Below are 14,023 nucleotides of genomic sequence, written 5' to 3' on the forward strand. Positions count from 1 at the left end.
TGGTGGTACCCGGGCCTCTACCTTATCCTGATCTCCATCCTCATCCCTCCCCAGGTGCCGGCTGTACCCCTGGCCTCTGGACCTGAATACTCAGGACATCCTCAGAGCACCATGGGGCCAGGAGACCGGGTCCAAATCACACTGACCCTGGGCAACCCGACAAGTCACTCCACCTCCCAGAGCCCCAGCTTCCCATCTCTACGATGTGCCACTAATTCTTGCCCCCACTGACTCTCCAGGCCACGGAAGAGTTCCACTGAGAGAACATGGGGAAGATGCCATGTGATCCTTGAAGCCCAGGGACTGTCATTATTTTAATTCCCCTAGCTGGGCTGCTAATGGCCTTCCTGCTTCCTCACCTACTATGGGCACCCTCTCTGCCCTTCACTTGGCATCCCCCCTACCCTCCTTGCTCCTGGAGCCTTGTGTCCAAACCCCCCATCACCCCAGGGCCTCTCTCTTTGTCCCATTCTGGACTCCCAGCTCAGTCTCAGGGCCAAGATGGAGTCCAGCCCTGGGGCGCACGTACCCAGCGGGTCTTGGACTTCGATCTCGGGTCCCGGGCCACTCAGGGAGATGGTGACCTCCTTCAGGCTGGGGTCAAAGGGGATCTTCCACGTGTGCTCGCCGCCTTCCTCGTGGTCTGTGGACAGCAGGTGCACCTTGGAGGCCTGGATTGCTGACTCCACCCACTTCAGCACCTGGAAGGCAGGTGTGAGAAGCTGACACTAGCAGGTGCCCGTGATGTCTTGCTTGTGTCTGGCCCACAGGAGGTGGGTCCCTAACACGCTGCCAGCTGTGTGCAAAATCCGGTCCCCCAGTGGGTTTTAGGCAGCATACAGGCTTTCCAGGTCACCTGAGGCCACCCCACTCCCCACTGCCCTATACTAGGCCCGATTCACACGTCACTACCCTCTTGGCCTGTGGGCTCAGAACTGTGACACTTGAATGAAGGCATCCAGAGGACTCAGCTGGGACAGAAGGAGCAAAGGGTGCCCTCTGCTGGGAAGACTTCCCTCCTTCTTCACATGGCCAACTTCTGTGACACCCATCACTTCCTCCAGGAAGCCCTCCTGATGCCTCCTACACACTGATGAACTCTGGAGATCCGGAATCTCTCCCAGAGCAATGTGGTTCACCATCCCCTGCCCAAGGGGCCTCAGACCACACCCTCACCTGGACACCATGCTCTCTAAGCAGGACCATGTCTCTAAGCAGACAGCAAAGACAGTCTCCTCCTGACCCTTATCACAACACTGAGAAATCTTATATCCTTTGTTTCTACAACTGCTTATTCATTCTAAAATCTTACTCTTTCAGACAGGTCCCATTGAAAATCAGGTAACAGGTAACTCTCTCTCCAAAATACCATACCACTTGTTTTCCTGAATAAGGAAACAATCAGATGAATCTGCAACACGGGACGTTGTATAATCAATGCCTCTCCAACAAGTTAGCGGCATGAAAAAAGGGTGGACTACTCCAGATTTAAGGAAACTTAACAGACATAAGAACCCAGCGAAATGCACATCCCTTGATTAAATCCTGATTTGACATTTTGAGGACAAATAGGGAAAGTTGAATATGGGTTTGGCATCAGCTGATACTAGCAAAAAGTACTAGTCATTTTATCAGGTGATATTGTGGGTTACGCTGGAGTCTATCTTTTTTTTTTTTTTTAATTTATTTTTGGCTGCATTGGGTCTTCGTTGCTGCGCGCGGGCTTTGTCTCTAGTTGCGGCGAGCAGGGGCTACTCTTCGTTGCAGTGTAAGGGCTTCTCATTGCGGTGGCTTCTCTTGCTGCGGAGCACGGACTCTAGGCGAGTGGGCTTCAGTAGTTGTGGCACTTGGGCTCAGTAGTTGTGGCTCACGGGCTCTAGAGCGCAGGCTCAGTAGTTGTGGCACATGGGCTTAGTTGCTCTGCGGCTTGTGGGATCTTCCCGGACCAGGGCTCGAAGCCGTGTCCCCTGCATCGGCAGGCAGATTCTTAACCACTGCGCCACCAGGGAAGTCCCTGTTTTTACTTTTCTATATCTTTGACACTTCTCATAGAAAATTTTTAAGCAAAAATCAATTAAAAGGAACAAGTATGCCTTTACAAGCATGACTTTAGAATATACCTGAGCAACCATAGGGGTATCCTGTCGCTTACCAGTTCTAATCAACAGGAAGTGACTTCCTGGAATACTGTTTGGAGAAATGTGAAGCCACATTCAGCCTCAATTAGAAAAAGGTCTGTGATTGATTAGCAATGTCTGCCATGGATCTGGAATTAGAACGTGGTGTCTGGCGTGCTACATATTGGCCATCCTCGCTCTAAATGACAGTCCTCCAGCTCTGCCTACCATGTGATCTTCCATGGAAGGGAAAGGGAACAGAAGGGAATTGGAAGAATTGCTCGAGATTTGGAAAATGAATATGTTTTGGTCAGACTGAGCTGGAACATATGCGCCTAGACTTAACAGCTAGATTTCAGTTATCACTGGACAAGAATTCTGTGTTCTGAAAACTCCTCTGTTTTTATATTTGGAGCTACTTCATTCTTCTGTTTTTGCCTAACTTTCTAAGTGATGTTTCTCTTGAAAAGATCCCACCTATTTTGGTTAAGAAATGAGGACAAGGCTCTTTGTCCACGCGGAGGTAGACCAGAAGCAGCAGCCAAGGCTCCCAGCTAGAAAGGCAGACAGAAGCTGGCGAAGTAAGTGAGGCAGCTCCCCGACAGCAAAGCAACAGCTCTGTGACCACTGTCTTCCTCCCCCGGGGCCAGGCCTTGTCAGGGGTCAGGAGGAAATCAGAAATGAGCAAAGCTGCCAGGAGGTGGTGGCAGCACCAGTTGACAATTACCCAGACGAGTCACACCCGCTACTGTGTTGCAACTGTCATTACAAGCTCTTTCTAGGATTTCTTGATGGAGATAAGATGCCCAAGAGCTCAAGCTACTGCATGGAGAGGGCTGAGATGGGACAGGAGGCCAGCGACCCCATCAGGAGGCGGGCCGCCCATGAGGGCTGCCCTGTAAGCATATCACCACTCGGGAGCTGGGGGTGCTGACCCTCTTGCCCACAGCAAGGCCAGACGGCTGCAGGCCCAGGCCTGGGGGCAAAGCCTTCTGGACCTGGCGATGGCCCGGGGACTCAGAGAGGAATCGAGGGAAACTTCTGAGCAGAGAGCCTTCATCGAGCAAGCTTAATATTTATTTGCGAAGGTAATGGCTTCCAGATGCTAGCAGGACAGGGGGTGCCTGGGAGCCAGCAATGCACTGGGGCTCATCTCTGTTGCTGATGGGGAAGGAATGAGAGAATCTGGCGCTGCTACCCCGGCCAGATGGTTGCCGCTCAGCCGTTCACAGCGGATAAATCATCCCCCGAGGCTCCTCCCAAAGCATCTGACAGTCAGGGTGAGGAAGCCGAGAGGGGAAGCTGGGGACGGGGGCGCCAAATGGGCCTCAAGAACCACAGATCAGAAAACTGAGGGCCTTTGACAACTGGGCACCACGGGGCACTGGGCCCAGGCTCTATCTTCCTGAGAACCTTTTCCAGAGAAAGCTCTTACCCTTGAGGGGGCTTCGCTAGAGCTGGGGTGTGTGTATTCTGTGCTCCACACAGAAGCACAGGAGCTGGAGGTATGGCCACCACTAACCCTCACCCAGTGCTCCCTGGTGCCTGGCCTCATGCAGAGGTCTTCCTCCTACCCTTGTCACCATCTCTCCAGGCAGTAGCCCTCATAACCCAACTGCGCACCTGAGGAAACAGAGGCCCAGAGAGGTTAAGTGCTGTGCTCAAGGTCACACAGCAGACAGGTGGCAGAGCTGGGGTCTGAAGACAGCATGTGACCTTAACCCCCCACCACCCCACCTCCCCTGGGGAGGGTCCAGGATGAGGTCATCTCCAGGGCTTGTGTCTCCTGATCTGTTAATCCAAACCACCAGTTAATCTGACCTCCCCTCCCCCTCCCCTTTACTGTCTTAGAGGGCAGTTCACCTTTCCCCTGGTTAACGCCCAGATTCTGAGCAATTTGTCATATTTGTACCTGCTGATGCTGGACAGGGAAAGGGCCTGAGCCCCCAGAATGGGACTTCCCAGGAGCCCAGAGGGCTTCAGGATGATGGGTTTTCCCAGAAATTCTGACCATTCTGTTGGAGCTGGGGACAGGACGCTGAGCTGGGTCTGAGCTGGGGGGAAGCCTGTGGGAAAGATATGCTAGGGCAAGGAGGCTCTTGGACCTAGCTAAGTCCTAATTAAAAATGCACACCTCTGGGGACTTTCCTGGTGGTCCAAGGGTTAAGACTCCGTGCTTCCAATGCAGGGGGCACAGTTTCAATCCGAGGTCGGGGAACTAAGACCCCACATGCTGCGCAGCATGGCCAAAAAAAAAATGCACACCTCTGGGACAGGCCCAAGGGGTCACACTGCCTGCCTCCCATGTCCGTTGAAGGATGGCAAAAGCTACAGATTACCCCTCCCAGGGGGAGAGGATCTTCGCCTTCCTTTAGTTACTCTGGAATCTCAAAGGTGGAAAAAGCTAAACGCCCGAAAGCACAGAGACCTAAGCTTGATGGATTATCTCTCGGCGCCCAGCACCTAAAGCTGCACCAGCGCAGAGTAGGTGCTCGATAAATGAAGGGAAGAGAGAACGCAAAATGTGTCGTTCCTGCCATACTGGACATACTTTGAAATGGTCAAAGAACTGACTACACAGGCAGGGTTTGAGGGACTTTTGCAGCTTCTTCTAGCCGGAGCCCCCTTGGCTTGGGCAAAGGCACTGTTCCCTCTCCTGGGGGGATGACCACAGCCCTGGCTGCCCCGGCTACTTTCCCAGGCTTGCCAAATGTCTGGGGACATCTGGAAGGGGCCAGGTACAAGGCATGAAGCTAACGAATGACAGAGCTCTATTCAGGGGGGAGAGGGATCCAGGTCCTTAGCCAGGGGCAGCCAATCTTGGCCATCGGATGTCCTACCACGTCAGACGTGTCCTGCCCAGCCAGGCTGCCACAGCAAAAGGCTGGCACCATGGCCAGGAGCCAGGGGCTCGCCCCAGGTTCCATGGCTCGAGGGAGAGGCTAGGAGAGTCCAGCCCCACACCTGAGCAAGCGGTCCTCCACCGACCCACCCAGATGCCTGACATCTGATTTGCCCCAGCAGGAACCCAGTTCCCGAGCAACTGCCCAGATAGGACACCCCCAAAACAAGGACCAAGCCATCGTTCCACTCTGAAATGCCTCCCACCCTTGCTTGGGCGGCTTAGTGCCAGAGCAAGCTGACATGCCAAAAGAAATAAATCCTAATGTGTAGCAGAGAACCATAAACGCCATCTTTCAACAGGGAGCGAAGGTGCTAACCTAAACATGGCCCTGGAGATCATAAATATACAACATACCATACCCTCTCCCGGAGGCAAGAGCAGGGCTGGCTCGAGGCCGCGGTGGCCTCAGAGATGCTGTTCCTCTCATCTTCCTCTTCCTCACGCACAAGGGACTCCATGTCATCCATTCACCAGCTACTTACCAAACACCTACTCCATGCTGGTGGCTGTACCAGGTGCTGGAGATACAGTAGCAAACAGGAACTTAAGGGCCCTGCCCTCAGGGAGCTCACAGCCTAATGGCATTAAATAATCGCACAGCTGCAAAATTACGATTATATAAAGCAGTACAGAGAGCTGGGAGAGGGTATGAAAGGAGACTTAATCTTGATGGGAAATCGAGGAAGGTGCATTTCAGCTAAGACTGGGAAGATGAGGAGCCAGGGGAGGAGGAGCTGGAAAAACAAGCCACACGAGCAAAGGCCCTGGGGGAGGAAAGACACGGGGCATTGAAGAAAGAGCAGAGAGGCTAGCAGGGCGGCAGCAGCAGGCAAGGGGAAGAACACAGGCGATAGGCTCAGAGAGGCGGAGCTCAGATAAGGGTCTGGACCTGTTCCAGAGGACAATGGGGTGGGACCTGTTGGTCAGATTTGTTTTAGAGGATCCAGTGGGATGCAGGAGCCGGCTCATACAGGCTCAAGAAAGCCGATTATGAGCATCACTTCCCATGCTCTGTGACTTCATGACGGCAGCTTGAAACCAGCCAAAGTAGGAGTATTTACACCATGGAAGCGGGCATTCTTGTTCCTTCCAGAGAGAGATGGTTGTGAAACATTTACCAACATGCCACTGGAAGGATCCCTCTGGCTCCTGGGGAGGAATGGACGTGCTGGGCAAAGGGAAAGCGGGGAGAGACCTGAGCCACTGATGGAGCCTGGAGGGGAGGAAGGGCAGGCACCTGGTCCAAGACCGAGATGAGGACACAGACACCTGGTCAGCGCTGGGGCATCAGCAGCCCTGCACATCAGGCTTCAGGGCCAAGCAAGCCTCTCCCTGCCAAGTCCCCAAGCTCGACTTCCTGTCTCAGCAACACAGCCCGAATCTGATGCCCCCCCCCCCATGCTCCTCCATCCACTCCTGGGCTCCTCGACCCTGGGGAGAAGCTCCCCCTACACCCCCGCTCTGCCAACCTTTGTTAGATCTATCCTACCAGCCTGGACCTCCTGGGGGACCCGGGCTAAAACCCAGGGTGCTCCTTCAAGCCCCAATCTTTTTACCGGCAAAACTGAGAAACCCGCAGCACCTGCTTTTGGGGTGAGTGAGAGGGTTGGGCCAGATGATGCCAAAAATCCCTGAGCGCCGGGCTTCCTGCGCTTCCTGCTGTGGCGTGAGCGCTCAGCACTGCTCGTCCCTGATGGCAAGCAACCCATGGGCCGAGCCGCCCAGAGATGCAGATGTCAGGGCCGGCTCACCTCGGTCACCCGCTCCCTGTCCAAGTGGAACACCTGCCCGGAGCTGGCAGCAGCAATCTCCTCGTAGGCCAGGTAGCCAGGATGAGTACGGTCACCACAGTCCCCCGTCAGCACGAAGACCACCTAGAAGAGAGGCAGGCAGCCTGGCTCATGGCTCCTCTGCCACCTTCTACAGGTGTGAGTAGCAGGGCCAGAACCAGGGAGGAGTGACCTGGAGAAAGCCCCTTCCTCTCTCTGGGCTCAGGCGATGCATCTGTAAAATGGGAATGATAAGAGTTCCCACCCCGTGGGGGTCAGGATTGATGCAGGTCACGTGTTCATCACAGGGTCAGGAATACAGTAGGTGCTCGATAAATGGGAGCCGTTATCAAATCTACGAGGAAGGGAATGGAAATCGACTCTGCTCCAAGTGGCCCCTGGAGGCCGCAGAGCTAGAAGAACCTTGGAGAACCCGAGTTCCTTCTAGAGGGGAGAGCAGAGAGGCGTCCCAGCCCGTGAGGTCTTTCCCAAGGATTCCAGCGGGCGGGCCCTCCTCCCTTCCCTGCACGCATCTCCTTCCCAACCCCTCCCTGTGAAAGCAAGAAGCAAAAGCCCCAGCACATCTTCCAGACCCTTAGACAACGGGAGAAGAATGGCGGAGAGCAGAGGCGATGCCAGGAGGAAGATGGATTGCCCAGACTCTGGCGGGGTGTGAAGGGAGCAGGGTGGTGTGGTCTTTATCAAACATGGGTCTCGCCAGGGAGGCATGCGGCCTGGCGGACGGGGCGGGAGCATGAGAACACACTTGGACTTCACAGCCCAGCTCGGTCAGTGGGCTGCTCGGCACTGCTGGCGGAGGCCGGACCCAGAGAAGCACCAGCTCAGCTCTCGGGCGGGGCGGGGGAGGAGGGGGGGTTTGGGGCGGCCCTCGGAGACCCCAGCTTCCCCAGCACCCCCTCGTGGAGGCTCACCTGTGACTGTTTAAGCTGCAGCAGCTGCAGCACCTCGTCTTTCTTGTGGTAGTCCTTGGCGCGGGCGTCCGAGAAAACGTAGATGAAGGAGCCGGGGTTGGCGACCTCCACGGCAGCCTTGATGGCCCCCATGCTCATCTCTGGGCAGTCCCCGCCTCCCTGCAGGACAGGGCAGGTCAGCGGCTGCTGCCCACCTCCTCGCCGTGGGGACCACCCAGGGAGGTGGGGGTCCCCTCCAGTGGCCTCTGTCCCGCCCGTCCAGGGTCAGGCCAGGGCCCCAGCCACTCCCTTCCCTGAGACACAGTGTAGCATCCAATCCGCTTCATCTCTCATCCATTCACTCATTCCTTCATTCCTTCATTCACTCATTCACTCATTCATTCACTCATTCACTCACTCATTCCTTCATTCCTTCATTCACTCATTCACTCATTCATTCACTCATTCACTCACCCATGCCCGAGCGACATGGTCCCTCCCACAGAGTCTGGATGGGAGGCAAACTTTACACTAATAAGCACAACACAAGCATTTAGTTACCATTGTGAGGAGTGCTACTAGTGGGATAGGAGGGACGGGAGCCACCGGGACATCTAACAGATACGCCAAAGAAGCCACGTGTTAGCCAAGGCTTGGAGCATAGAGGGGTAGAGGGGTCGCCAGGAGAAGGAGAGGTGAGGGGTGGGCAGAGGAAAACATTCAAAGCCGCCTCCTCAGATCCTCTCTGTAACCCGCCCTGGAACCGATTCCAAATAAACACACAGCCCTCCCCTCCCCACCCACCAGCCAGGAGCTCTCTGCCCCCCCAGGTTCGCACACCCAGCACCGGAAGCAGGGTGTGCACGTGGTAACTTCAGTAAACGCTTCTCTCTTTGGTTCACTCATCCCTTCTGTGTGCCGGGCCCTGTTCTGGGCCCTGGGGGACTTGGCGGTGAGCTAGACCGATCCGTGGGGTCCCTGCCTTCAGGAAGCTGGGTCGGGGAGACATATGCTGAACCAGGGTGTTCAGTGTGGCCCAAAAGCCGAGGAGGCCATGGGACGTCTGACCCAGTCTCGGGCCAGGTTTTGGGGGTCTGAACTGACCCCTCTTGAATCCTCCCTCAGCTACCACATACCCCCTCTTTCCAAGCCTGCATCCAAGCAGTAAGTAATAACCACCTTCTACATGCCAGGCACAGGGAGTCCTGTAGGTACTTGGTTCACTGAATAAAGGAAGGAAACCCCCAAAATACAAAATCTGCAGGACCCCCAAGCTGGGGGGCAGCCCCAGGCAGAGCTGGGAGGCAGGTCATAGCGGTTGCAGGAAGCACCACGTTGGCCCCCAGGTGGGGCAAAGACCTTGGCCTCTGGCATGGACTGGGCAGAAGGACACAGAGGGCCAGCAGCCAGGGGCGGGGCAGCCTACCTGCACGTAGAGTTCTCTCAGCTCCCTCTGAAACACCGCTGGGTCGGCCGTGAGGGTCACCGGGCCAATATCTGCAGGGAAGAGAGAGAGGACCAGGTGGGCTTGGACCCCCAGACGCATAGCCCCCGTGGGCTGGGGCAGCAACTGCGTGATGTGCCACCCATCACAGGGGAGAGGAGCTGAGGCCTGGACCTCAGAGACCTCCACAAATGGGGAAGTGGTAGGGGAGCAGCTTCCAGGGTTGCCAGGGTCAGATCTGGAAGGGAGGTCAGGCCACTTGGCCCCCTGCCTGCTCCAAACTGGACCCAGAGTTCCAGGGGAGCACAGAGATGGAGCAGGGGGCAAACCTCCAGTCCCGCCCCCAGACCCACAGTTCCCGATCTTTTGTGACTATGACTCCCCTGGAAACCTCCCCTCTACCAGCCCACCCACCCCCTGCATCAGCGGGAAGGGAATTCTGGGAAGACAAAGAAACAAAGAATTGAGCAAATAAAGTTTTGGACCACAGAGCAACTGGCCGACACCAGACTGACCAACAGAAGCTAAACCTTCCAGAAACTCCATCCACATATTAGCTCACTTGAAAAGAGCAGGATTAATTACAAGGGCTGATCCCAAATGTTGGCGAGGATATGGAGCAACTGAAACTTTCACGCACTGCCGGTGGGAATGCAAAAACGGTTCAACCGCTTTGGAAAACAAATGGAAGTTTCTACAAAGTTAAACGTGCACCTACCATAGGATCCAGTCTTTCCACTCCTAGGTATTTACCCAAGACAAATGAAAACATACGTCCACACCAAGACTTGTACTCAAATGTTCATAGCAGCTGTTTTCATAATAGCCCAGAACTGGAAACAAGCCAGATGTCCATCAACTGGTGAATGAATAAACAAACTGAGGTACATTCGTATAATCAAATACCACTCAGCCAGAAAACGGAACAAGCTACCAATACAGGCAACCAGATGGATGAATCTCGCAGACATAATCCTGCACGAAAGAAGCCAGACACAGAAGAGTGCCTACTATATGGTTCCATTTACAGAAAGCTCTGGAACTGGCAGAATTAATCAAAGGTGAAAAGAGTCAGAACGGAGGTTGTCTGTGGGATAGGGAGATCCAAGGAACTGTCTGGGAAGGCAGAAACGCTCTATATTGTGATGGGAATGTGGGTTCCACAGGTGTATCCGTTTGTCAAAAGTGTAAAGCGAAGATTTGCCCATTTCAATGTATGTTAATTTTACCTCACAAAAAAAGAAACATAAAAAATGATCATTGTTGAGTGGGGGAGTGGAGGGTGGGAGGAGATATAGATGAAACAAGAATGGCAGATTTTTCTGAATATTTGGTGATCCTGGGTGAGGGGGATATAGGGATTCATATATAGGGATTCATACGGCCAGAATTCCAACTCGCCATGCGGACGTGTGCACAGTGCGGGTTTTGCAAGATGATGTGGACATCAGATTTCTTCAGGAAATATTTCATTTGAGTCCTTGGTGACAATTTTTAGTTCAAAAATTCTAAATTCCAGTCACCCTAAAAAAATTCCCATACTTGGCAACTCGTCAACAGACCTTAGTCCTTCTTAGAAAAGGAAGCACATGGAACTATCCGGCATTCATCCACCATTACCAAGGAAGGGTCTGGACACCAGCTCTTCCGCTGTATACTTTCAGAATCACCGCCTGGAGGGCCCTGCCTCTCTGCTCTGTATTTATTCCCACACCCAACGGCCCCTTCCACACCTGCTCTGGCCTTTACCAAGCCTTCTCCACTGCCTTCCTCCTGAACTCTGCAGTGACTAATTCAGCCGAACCCTCACCTTTGACCTCAGGCAGAGCTGACTGGAATCCTGGTTCCACCCTTCACCAGTCTTGCGGCTTCTCAGAGCTTACTTCACCGTCCCAAGCCTCAGTTTCCCCATCTGTAAAATGATGCATTTCTCCTAGCTGAGAACCATCATTGTGAGAATCCGGTAAACGCAGGGAGGGAAACACCTCGCTTGGGTTAGAGCAAAGGCTCAGCAAACAGGAGCTGGCCCTGCTGATCTGAACATACAATTCTTTTTTTTTTCTTTTCTTTTTTTAAATTTTATTGAAGTATAGTTGATTTACAATGTTGTGTTAATTTCTGCTATACAGCAAAGTGATTCAGTTATACATATATATATTCTTTTCCATTATGGTTTATCACAGGATATTGAATATAGTTCCCTGGGCTATACAGTAGGTCCTTGTTGTTTATCCATCCTGTATATACTAGTTTGCATCTGCTAATCCCAAACTCCCAATCCTTCTCTCTCCCATCCCCCCTCACCTTTGGCAACTACAAGTCTGTTCTCTGTCTGTGAGTCTGTTTCTGTTTCGTAGATATGTTCATTTGTGTCATATTGTAGATTCCACATATAAGTGACATTACAAGGTATTTGTCTTTCTCTTTCTGACTTACTTAGTATGATAATCTCTAGGTCCATCCATGTTGCTACAAATGGTATTATTTCATTCTGTTTTATGGTCTATTTCTTAATTTTAAAATATGCTGATATGCCTTAAACTGTAGTTGTAGATCATTGTCATTTTGCTGTTTGAAAATAACCAATGTGTTTTTAAAACTTGTGTAATCTACTTTCAGTGTTAATGCAGAATTGTCATATATGTAAACTGCATGTTAGACACTTGTCTTTTTTAAAAAACTAAAATAATTGTAAAAAAAAAAAAAAGGCTACTTATGGTTGAGTAGTATTCCATTGTGTGTATATATATATATATATATCACATCTTCTTTATCCATTCATCTGTTGATGGACATTTAGGTTGTTTCCATATCTTGGCTATTATGAATAGTGCTGCTATGAACATAGGGGTGCATGTATCTTTTTGAATTACAGTTTTGTCTGGATATATGCCCAGGAGTGGGATTGCTAGATCATATGGCAACTCTATTTTTAGTTTTTTGAGGAACCTCCATACTGTTTTCCATAGTGGCTGCACCAATTTACATTCCCACTAACAGTGTAGGAGGGTTCCCTTTTCTCCACCCCCCCTCCAGCATTTGTTATTTGTAGACTTTAGTGATGGCCATTCTGGCCAGTTGAACACACAATTGCTGGGCAATCTCACACGAGGCAGACAGACAAAGACAGTCTTGCTCCAATGAGGTCCTCAAATTCTAGTTTGACTGAGGAGAGTAATAATTTTACTCAATATTGGTTATTTCTTTATTACATAATAATATACATTCATTAAAAAATATATGACATTAATGATTCTGACATTTCCTAAGCACTTACTATGTACCAGCCTATGTGCTGAGATGCTTCCTGTGTTATTAGCTCACTGAATCCTCCCTCCCACCTGGTAAGTCCAACTCTTACCCACATATTACAGGGGAGAAATGAAAGCCCAGAGAGGCTAAGTAACTTGCCCAAAGACACACAGTCAGTAAGCAGCAGAGCTAGAGTATTAGCTCAGGTCTGTACAACTCCAGAATCTGAGCTCTTTTTTTTCTTTTTTAAATTAATTAATTAATTAATTAATTTTGGCTGCATTGAGTCTTTGTTGCTGCACGCGGGCTTTCTCTAGTTGCGAAGAGCGGGCTTCTCATTGTTGTGGCTTCTCTTGTTGTGGAGCACGGGCTCTAGGCGCGCAGGCTTCAGTAATTGTGGCACGCGGGCTCAGTAGTTGTGGTGCACGGGCTTAGTTGTTCCGCGGCATGTGGGATCTTCCCGGACCAGGGCTCGAACCTGTGTCCCCTGCACTGGCAGGCGGATTCTTAACCACTGCGCCACCAGGGAAGTCCCAGAATCTGAGCTCTTGACAACTGTGAACTGTACATACAAATTCCTGACATGCAGAAAAAGAAGGGAATTCTACCAACCAGAGATACTCTTATTTTTATATATAACCTTCAAAACTTTCATGCATATTTGTAAATCTTATATAAGTGCACACTATTTGAAGCAGAATTTCTATTTAAGTATAAATAACATACTATTTTTAATTTGACTCTTTTCACTGAACAACATATTGTAAGCATCCTTCCAGAAGGTCAAATACTCAGTTCAAAACCATTTTTAATGGCTACAAAGTATTTCCTTTGTATAAATGTCCAATAATGGTCTTGCCCATATTGTTTTGTTTCCAATTTTTATAATGAACAATGTTATTAAGAACATCTTTATATCCACTACATTCAAGCACTAGTTCCATTGTTTCCTTGGGATACACGCCCATAAGCAGAATTGCTGGGCCAAAGGTAAGGGCATTTGTAAAGACTTTGGATGCAAATTCAGTAACCTCATAACTGCCCTCCTCATCCCCAGACGTTCCTGCCTCTGATTCATCTACCTGTCGGTGCCAGAGAAGCCGCCCTTGGGGCCAGTTTTGCTCACATCACCCCTGCTCAAAAATCGACAGCAACTTCTCCTTGCCTGGAAACTGAGAGAAGCCTCTGCGGTACCCAGTTCTGAATCTGGGTGGCCCTTCCCTCTCCCATCACAATCTATCACAGGTGTCAGACTACCCAACAGTTCCCAAGGCTGGACCAGCGCTAGGCTGACCACATTCTCTCCCATTCACAGCAACATGAGAAAAATTAAGTTGGTAAAGTGGGTTATCATAAGTTAAATGTGCTCCAATTGGAAGGACCACCCTTTATTCTTCGGTCCATCTGCTTCCTGCTTGCTTCCTGCTTGGGGAGTTGACAATCGCTCTTTCTTTCATGGAAGAACAATAATAGCCAAAGGGATTTGATTCTCTTCGTGGTTCTACGGGCTTTCTCTAGTTGTGAAGAGCGGGCTTCACAAGTTAAAATGTTATGTGTATGGTGTTAAAATTTTTGTGTATGGTGTTAAAATGTTGGTCACCTATGTCAGCTCCCTCTGGGCTTTT

The 14,023-nt window shown here is 51.2% G+C and overlaps 1 protein-coding gene across 1 annotated transcript in view; it reads right to left on the minus strand.

The window, feature by feature from the left end:
- HMCN2 (hemicentin 2) overlaps window positions 1-14,023 on the minus strand; it is a 150,819-nt gene that overhangs the window by 121,833 nt on the left and 14,963 nt on the right. Inside the window, exons 2-5 of the mRNA XM_061200924.1 lie at window positions 9,129-9,199; window positions 7,724-7,882; window positions 6,774-6,896; window positions 530-701 (exon numbers count right to left, since the gene is read on the minus strand). Of these exons, the coding sequence (XP_061056907.1) occupies window positions 530-701; window positions 6,774-6,896; window positions 7,724-7,882; window positions 9,129-9,199 (525 nt within the window). The remainder of the gene's footprint in view (window positions 1-529; window positions 702-6,773; window positions 6,897-7,723; window positions 7,883-9,128; window positions 9,200-14,023) is intronic.

The sequence above is a fragment of the Eubalaena glacialis genome, chromosome 9 (assembly GCF_028564815.1).
Source record: "Eubalaena glacialis isolate mEubGla1 chromosome 9, mEubGla1.1.hap2.+ XY, whole genome shotgun sequence".
In the NCBI taxonomy this organism is placed as follows: domain Eukaryota; kingdom Metazoa; phylum Chordata; class Mammalia; order Artiodactyla; family Balaenidae; genus Eubalaena; species Eubalaena glacialis.